Raw genomic sequence first — 9,384 nt, forward strand, 5'->3', positions numbered from 1 at the left:
TCTTCTGACTTACTGGAACGCCAATTTCTTTCTAATTTCCTTGATGTTTGCTTTAAGGCACGGATTTGGTAATTATACCAGGGAGCCAGCCTCCTCAGATTGAATACTTTCTTTTTGAGAGTGGCGGCATTGTCGAGATTCGAACGCAGTGTGGCCATAGTGCTAGTCACAAGGTCATCAACCTGCGTATGGGAGAAATCCTCATTTGAATTTAGATATGGCATTGTTGGGAATGATGACCAAATGTTCTCTTTAAATTTAGCCACAGCAGCTTCAGATAAAAATCTTCTATAGCTGAATTTATTCCTCAATGCTGTGGAGCCCATTAAAGTAAACTCAAATGTAATAAGGTAATGGTCAGACAGGAGAGAATTTTGGGGAAGAATTGTTAGCTTTTCAATTTCAATGCCATATGTTCGAACAAGATCAAGGATATGATCGTAGAAGTGAGTGGGTTCATTCACATGCTGGGAAAAGCCGATTGAGTCTAGTAGGGAAAGAAACCCAGAACTAAGGCTGTCGCTTTCTACATCAACATGTATATTTAAATCTCCCAGGATAATGATTTTGACTCTGATATAAACTCAGAAAACTCTGATCGGAATTATGAATACAGACCAGGTGGACGGTATACTGTAACTAACAGAACTGGTTTTTCACCTTTCCAGTCTGAGTGGGAAAGAGTGAGTGGGAAAGAGTGAGGCTTTCAAAAGACCTGCAGACAGATTTTGGTCTAGGGTTGATTAATAGGTTTGACTGAAATATTGCAGCCACCCCACCTCCTTGACCTGTGGTACGAGGGATATGAAAGTTAACATGAGTTGGGGGTGTAGCTTCATTAATGCTAACATACTCATCCTGCTTCAGCCACGTTTCAGTTATACAAAATAAATCAATATGGTGATCAGCAATGAGATCGTTAACTAGTAGAGATTTTAATGATAATGATCGAATGTTCAACAGTCCACATTTGATCGCAGTGTTATTTGAGACTGACTTTGTGGCTCATTTCATTTCAGTTAAGTTTTTGTTTTTAGCTCCTCTTCTGTTTAGTTTAGGTTTATTAACTTTTCAAAATTTGGGTGGTCAGGGGACAGACACAGTTTCTATAGGCCTAAACATCGACAGAGACTATTCTATTCTCGGCAGGTGGGCACTCTGACTGAGGCGCAGAGGAGCGTGTTAAACTGCGGCTCTGCCTCCTAGTCTCGACTTGGGATTGTCAGGGTTTTGGATTTCGAATAAAATCGGCCATATTCCTAGAAATGAGAGCGGCCCCGTCCATCCCAGTGGGATGGACACCATCTCTCCTAATTACACCAGGTCTCCCCCAGAAAGCCTTCCAGTTATCTATGTAGCCCACGTTGTTTTCGACAAGTGAAAACACAATGACAACATATACCATTGTCAGAAGAAATGTGTTTGTGATGGTTGAAGATAATAAGTAGATTGTAATGATTTCTCACCTTTGCACGCCATGATACAAACAGCATCAACAGCAATATCTGTCTGAGAAGTTTCTCCATAGGTACCCATGATTACAAACTGAAACGCATATAAATGGATTTGTGTAAGTTAGTGCAGACATATACAGTACAGTACATTCTGGCACTTGGTTTGCATGAATAGGCCCCAGGCTCTAACCCCAGACACAAAACAAACCAGTGGTATTCTTGTGTCAGTCCCAAGCCCATATAAATGGGGGGGGTGAAGGGTGGGGGTTGCGACAGAAAGGGCATCCAGTGTAAAAATCCCCAAAATAGCGGAAAGCTGAAAGAGGCTTATATTACAACATACACATACAGAGACACACGACGTGCATTTTCAAGTATTCACCTGTGTAGCAGCAGTTCCAAGGTAGCGGACCTCGGCACGTTTCCAGCCTTGACCCTGGTTACCTCTGAGAGTGAAAAGAACAGGTCCAGGGTCTCCATCTGATAAATTAAGGAACAAATTAGAGCAAAAACAAAATCATATCAAAACAATGTTTCTGGAACATTGCAATGAATAATCTTTTACCTCTACTGATTGTGTGGACACTGAGTTCCATGCTAGCACTGGTGCCATAAAGGTAATAGTGGAAGGTGAAGTCCAAACATCCGGAGGTGGGCGTTATTAGAGGGCTTCTGATCTCAGAACTCTCTCCGGGGATTGCTTCAATTGAATCCATCAACATGTAGGAACCCACTACATATTGAATAGTAAAAATGTAATAAGTGCCACTCAGGCCAGATTAAAATGTCACAAATTTTCTTAATTCTGCCAACTCTACCGGTCTTCCAGAGATAAGGCTTACACAATGTTATGTTTTATGGTGTGTGTAAAAAAATGCATAAAAGCATGCAACATTCAAAGAATGACTATAGTCTAAGAAGAAAGAAGAAATGATCCATGACTGATTATAAATATTTTATTGGTATTTTCTATCAAGTCAGGTGAAATATCGAAAAAAAAAAAGTTCCTAAAGAAATGACAAGAACCACTTACAACCAGGTTTGGAGAAGTCATCATCAGGTCCTGTGCCTTCAGTTTCTGTTTGTCCATTCCACTGATCAAAGCCAAATATACCAGGGTGCTCCTTTTGTGTCGTCCACCCACACAGGTCATCAGAGGTGTCAAAATCACAGCCAGAAACACAAGCTGTGGACAAAATGTTTAGTCAATGATACAGAAATATTTGTGTGTGTGTGTGTCCGTGTGTGTGTGTGTGTGTAAACTCACAGGGACATGTCCCTTCAGTGATGACAATGTTATCCAGAGCTGAGTCACAGGAAGAAGTGAAACCTCTCTGTGCCTCAAATATGATCTATACAGACAGAGAAAAAACATAAACACTCAGAGGCCACTGGTCATCTCTGCAGTGATTATATTAGATGAATTCTCAGGCTGATTTTTGTTTTTTGTTTTTTTTTTCAGTTTTGAGGTTTTATTTAGGTCTTTTAAATTAAACCTTTACCTCAACAAATGCATTCCATCCATGTTTTGTATGAACAAAAGTCACCATGAAAGTGCATTGAAAAGAAACAAGAAAGTTGCAAAAATTTTTCTGCTTGGCTGAGGTGGAAAGGTGGGATTTCAACATAGCTGCATAGCTGCTTTGGAAGATGTCCTGCTTGGTTCCTTTCCCTAAGAAGTCGATCCCATCGGCTCTTAAAGACTATTGACCAGTTGCACTCACATCTCACGTGATGAAGGTGCTGGAAAGACTAGTCGTGGCCCATCTAATGCCACATGTGGAGGTACTGCTGGACCCTCTACAATTGTCTGTTAGAGTTGTACCTATCAGCCCCACATAAGATTTGACAATGCTGTCATCTACTTGCTGCAATGAGCTCATTTGCACCTGGATGGTGGTGGCAGCATTGTGAGAATCGCATTCCTTGATTTCTCCAGTGCTTTTAACACCATTTAGCCACTGCGACTGGGGGAGAAGCTGCTGGTGATGGGTGTAGGCACCTCCATTGTTTCTTGGATTACTGATGACAGGCAGACCAGAGTTTGTCTGTCTGGGCAGTGTTTTGTCTGACGTGGTGATCAGTAGTACAGGAGCTCCACAGGGCACTGCGCTGTCTCCTTTCCTCTTTATCTTATACACCACTGATTTCCAGTACAATTCCAAGTCATGTTATCTTCAGAAATTTTCTGAAAACCTAGCTGTTGTTGGATGTATAACAGGGGGAGGAGAGGGGGAGTACTTATAACTGGTGGACAACTTGTGGAGTGGGCTGGACAGAATCACCTGCAGCTGAATGTTAACAAGACATCATTAAAGAATCTTTAACACTCACAGTGACACTTTGGCTGCTGGGTTTCGACACGGTGATGGAATTATGCAGCCAGGATGGACTCTGGATTCCGATCTTCTTCCATACTTCCTGCTCTCTACTGTCACTCTTGGCAAGAACCCTCAACACATTCTGGTTATCTGAGCCATACATGTAGTATTGAAATTGGACACAGATCTGAGAAGCCGTTGATGAAAGGGCAGGGCTCATCAAACGAGCTCTCTGACCATTAGGCACATTGTCACATTCATGGTAGATATAGAATCCCTCTGCAGACAAAAAAAAAAAAACCGTAGAGGATATGTCTTCAGCTAAGATCTCCACATTTACCTCAAAAAACCTTACCCATGTGATAATTTTACAGCAATGAAATTTTTAAAATAAACCATGCACTTAGGACTGACTTCCATCAGGGTAGTCTCCACTAGGGCCAGTGCCAGGTGTTGGGGTTGAACCTTTATGTCGGGTCCAGTCATTGTTGTCTGTACTGTCCTGGCTGAACCTGCAGAACGGTTCACTGTCCTGGTTGAAGTCACAAGAGGTTAGCACTGCTGAAAAAACACAATGTAGAGGTAGAACCATTAAAACAGTGTAATATTATTCAACTGCTCACACTTTGTGTTACTGGAAGATAATTTTATGGCCCATTTTTACTGCATTGGTCGTGATTTTGCGTTTTAATAAGGGAATATGCAACAGAGATGGAAGCAATTACTTAGATGACTGAAACCAGCCTACCATTCTCTCTTTGTGTGCTCTGTAGGCTGTAAGAGACAAAAACAGAAACTAGTCAAGTTGGGTATTGAGGCACTTTACACTACAGATGACTTGAGAGGTAAGGACAAAATACATTAATATCAAAATTATTTATTTTCTGTACTTCAAGGAAGACATCTATGATTATCTACTTCTATGGTTGGTTAAGGTAAGTCCACGTAACCACATAATTGTGTTGATTTATCTAAACTATTGCCACACATGCTTTAGTTGATGTAATTATGTAATTATAGATTAAGTAAATAAGTACAACCATTGTGCAGCAGTTGTGCAACAGCCCTGTTTGAAGGATCAGTTAACAAAAGCAGAGGCTTGTTTAATCAAATTTGACACATACAAGCTGCAATGAGCAAACCCTGACATGAGTTAATTTTAAGTCGTGTTTCAGTGAAATGGCTCCCCTTATCACCCAAGGCTTTACTATTCAACACCAAGACCCTGTAATCTGTATTCTGTATTTCAATTCAAATCACATAAAAATATTAATAGTAGAGTTGGTTCAATGATATTACAGCAATAAAAGTGTAACAACTACATTAACTTGATAACAGTTGTGAGCAAATTGAAAGTCCTCTGACTATTACACATTGTGTGATACACACTACATAACTCCATACATTTTAATTGGAATAAAATACAAATTTACAAACCTATCTTCCTGACATAATGAACATTTAATGAACAACATAATGAAAATTTAATTAGTGACAGCATGGCGGCATAGTGGTTTGCGCTGTTGCCCCACAATAAGAAGGTTTGGGTTCAGTTCCCGGGCCTGGTGCCTTCGAGTGCAAAGCTTGCATGCTCTCCCTGTGCTTGCGAGGGTCTCCTCCGGATTCCTCCCACCGTCCAAACACATACATTTTTAGGTTAATTGGTGACTCTAAATGTGTGAGTGGTTGTTCGTTTTGCCTGTCTCTGTTGGCCCTTCTGATGAACTGGCGATTTTCCAGGGTGTACCAGTGTTACTCACCTTTGCTGTGCTTGTCCTACTCCACAGCCACACATCCATAGGAGCAGTATAAGAAACTGTAATGTATCCATCACTAACTCCAAGAGAAGAATGCAGCAGGGACAGGGCAAAGGTCTTTATATAGAAAGTTGGGATGGGTCAGGGGAGTGTTATGTGAAAACCAAGGATATGTTGGGTGGGTGATGTGAATGCTGGATAACTACGTTATATGATGTTGCAAAATGTGTAAATGAATAACTGCTGTGATAGGGGCAGGGTGTTTCCCTTTCGGTGTGGTTTACAGACATATCAGAGAATGTGTATGTGTGCTTTTTGACCTCTCACCAGTTCACAGGGTGGGCGGGGATGCCATCAAACACTATATTACAATTAAGAATTTGTACTGTAAAACATTATTGTGTAATAAGCATAATCACATGAACACACCTTTTTCAGCATCTACTGTATATATGTATGTGTGTGAAAAGAGATCATCATTCATATTTTTATTTATTTATTATGGAGCAAAAATTTGCCCTAAATATGCTGTGTCTTTTATTGGCAATTAAACTGTCAAAACAGTAGACTCATACCAATGTACCACAGAGCAACTCACCACAATCAAGTATGATCTAGTAAACCTGATCGGCAAAACTGTTTGAGACATGAAGTGCAGTGTGACAGAGGTAGTTTAACTCTATTCAAAATGTCATGACTGGACAAAAACATCAGTTAATTTTCTCTTTTATACTTACGTTTTCTTTATAAAAATATTACAAAAGCTAATTCAACATCATCGGTTACACACATTCCTTTATTTACAACACTTTCATTATTCAGAAAAGGATATTAAATCAAAATCAAATCAAATCAGATTTATTTCATAACATATCATAGCATATTATAACAAATCATTCCCACTAATGTTGTGAAATCTGCAAATTCACAATAAGGCTGCCTGTGTTTTCGGCTGAGCAGTTGTTTTTAGGAATAGCATTTACAGCATGGGACTCAGGAAACATCCTTGGTGGGAATCAGAATTTGGAATGATGGGCAGTACAAGATGCCATTTTGACAGTCTGCAGCTGGAGTGTCATAAAGTCCACGACCCAGTTGCAAAGGGAAGGTTTTAATCTGAGCAGCAACACTTTATTCGCAAAAAAAACCCCAAAACAAAACAAAACAAAAAAAACACAAAGAACTAAAGTGCAACAAAAGCTGCAGGACTTACGGGTCCTACGGGTTAGGGTTGAGAGCAATGTCAATAACTTATGACACTGCGTCTGATGCAGAGCCATTCTTCCTGTAGAGTACTGGTTATTGTTCATGGTTTTTGCTGCTGCACTTTTGGGCACTGGGATATAATGATGGAAGTTTCAAGTCACCATTGCACCACTTGCTTGGGAGAATTAGAAGTTAATGTCTGCATACTTCTGAGAGTTCATGAGAACAATCTCAACACCCTTCTGAGCATGCTGCTTTGCAGGGCTTGATGCGCTGCAGATTTCTACGAACATTCACAGCTGATGCACTAAGGAACTGCTCACCTGATGGAATAGGGAGCCTGGAGGGGAGGAGTTTCTATAGTCTATTCTTCTAAATCAACTTCAGTTTTAGATGCAATACCTAACAGGCTATTTAAAAATGTTTTTCCTCTTATTAACATGGACATTCTGGATTTGATCAATGTGAGTTTAGGTTATGTACCACAGACTTTCAAGATTTCAGTTATTAAACCTATCCTCAAAGAACCTAATATTGATCCAGATGTTTTGGACTCATAACTAACTTCGTTTTAATTTCTAAAATTCTTGAAAACGCAGTTGCAAGCAAATAATGTAAACATTGGCATATGAATTATTAGGCACAATGGTGGACTCCCAAACCAGACAGAGAATTCCAAGGTTTAGGGCCCTTTAATTCCAGAAGGGTCAGTACACAAACGGCAGTCAACTCAGATAAAGGGAGGCAAGAAGGGAGGCAAAGAAAAAGCTTAAAAAACAGAAAAGGTTCATATACACAAGAAGAGTACACTGGGAAAATGCATCAAAGCTCACACAGAACTGACAACTAACAAAGAACAACAGGAAGACACTGACTATAAGAACTCTTGCAGGAGAGATAACGAAACACAGGTGAAAGCCATTAGACAATCAGGACTGCAGGAGCTTCAAAGGACATGGGGAGCCAAACTGACCTTGAAAATAAAAGAGTAAACAGAACATCACATTTAGACCCGGACAGGAATGACCCATTTGTAGAGTTTCAGTCAGTTTTGAGAGTATCTCATATCAAACCAACTTTCCTTTTGAATATTCACTTCAGAAGAAATTAAGTCAGGTTATCACAGAAACAGAATTGGTAACAGTTACCAATGGGTGCCTTTTTATGGCTGGCCTGTGTTGGTTCACGGTGGCTGCCGCGGTGAATTGATGAATCCTGCCAAACTTGGGCTGAGCTGTTCTTTCTTTCCATCACTATGTACCCCATCTTTCACTCGACTCCTCTATTGGGACGCCTTCACCTATCTGGACTCTCATAATCCTGAGTTAGGTGACAGGAAAAGTACAGAATCCTTCACATTACTAGTTTCTACCAATACCACTCTCTTTCCCCTGTCCAATGGTCACACACACACACACTGAAATTATAAAATATTTAAATGCAAGACTATTAGTGCATCAATATCATAAAACGTTGACACACCCTGTGGTGTGGTGGTGCAGACAAAAAATAAAGAAAAAACAAAAAGGAAAATACAAAGCTCTTTATGAACAAGCTCCATCATATCCCAGAGAGCTCTTGTTTGCTTATTGTCCCAGTAGGGCACTCTCACTGGGTGTAGATTCCTCTTCTATGGAACCAACTTGTTTCTGGAGTCTCTATGAGTAAATTGAGAGGCAGATCTTTCAGCTATCAGGCTCGTCTTCAATGGAACCAACTCCAAGTATCAGGGAGTGGACTCTTGCAGCCTTCAAGATCAGGCTTAAAACCTTCCTCGGCCCTAATCCTCACCCTAAGCCTACAGTTAAAAAGTTAAAGTTCAATCCCTTTTTCTTTAGTTAGTCTACTAGTAGTTAGTACTATTGGACCACAACAAGAGTTTGCATGTTCTCATAGTGCTTGGGTCTCCTGTGGGTGCTCTGTTTTCTTCCCACCATTCAAAGGCATGTGTGTTTGGGTTGATTGTTGACTCTGAATTGTCCATAGGTGTGAGTGTGAGTGGTTCTTTGTCTGTATGTGTTGGCCCTGCGATAGACTGGCAACCTGTCTAGGCTATACCCCACCCTTGCCCAATGTGAGCTGGAATTGGTTCCAGCCAACCCCATGATAAGCGGTACCAGCTGAATGAAGGATTAACAGTGTAACTGGAGGCTAAAGTAATACAATCTAGAGTTGGTGGATGATAAGATAAAGATTCACCTTAGTAGTTTAGGAAGTGCTTGGCAGAATAGATGCTTGTAGGTGTCATTCTGAAACCCACAGGGCCCAATGGACTGACTGCCCATGCCTTGATGCCACAGGATACCCTGAGAGGGCCATGTGTCCATGCCATGACAAGATAGAGGAATTTTTGGTGGCATGCGCGGAACCCAAACAATGTTAGTTAGATGCCAAAGATGTTCGATTACCTTTTAGAGTAAGCCCTGAGAAAAGAAATAGCAGAATACACCAGACACTGCAAGATAAGCTCATCCTTTAACCACCCAATATGAAAAATTGCAAAACACATACACACACAAAAAAGGGAAACTGGGGTCATAACAGTCAAAGGTATTTTTGGATTTATTGTGTTAACATTGGGTTGAGTTAATTCATCCATCCATCCATCTTCAACTGCCTATTCCAAAGCTGCATCAATTGGTAACA

At 40.5% G+C, this 9,384-nt stretch overlaps 1 protein-coding gene across 1 annotated transcript in view; it reads right to left on the minus strand.

Annotated features, from left to right (window-relative positions):
* The window catches only part of zanl (zonadhesin, like), a 34,676-nt gene extending 25,611 nt beyond the window's left edge, over positions 1–9,065 (minus strand). Inside the window, exons 1-8 of the mRNA XM_029526970.1 lie at positions 8,999–9,065; positions 4,190–4,336; positions 3,789–4,054; positions 2,722–2,806; positions 2,488–2,640; positions 2,020–2,187; positions 1,837–1,934; positions 1,467–1,545 (exon numbers count right to left, since the gene is read on the minus strand). Coding sequence (XP_029382830.1) covers positions 1,467–1,545; positions 1,837–1,934; positions 2,020–2,187; positions 2,488–2,640; positions 2,722–2,806; positions 3,789–4,054; positions 4,190–4,336; positions 8,999–9,065 — 1,063 coding nt within the window. The remainder of the gene's footprint in view (positions 1–1,466; positions 1,546–1,836; positions 1,935–2,019; positions 2,188–2,487; positions 2,641–2,721; positions 2,807–3,788; positions 4,055–4,189; positions 4,337–8,998) is intronic.
* Between the last annotated feature and the right edge of the window lie 319 nt (positions 9,066–9,384).

Source organism: Echeneis naucrates, chromosome 18, assembly GCF_900963305.1.
Source record: "Echeneis naucrates chromosome 18, fEcheNa1.1, whole genome shotgun sequence".
Lineage (NCBI taxonomy): Eukaryota > Metazoa > Chordata > Actinopteri > Carangiformes > Echeneidae > Echeneis > Echeneis naucrates.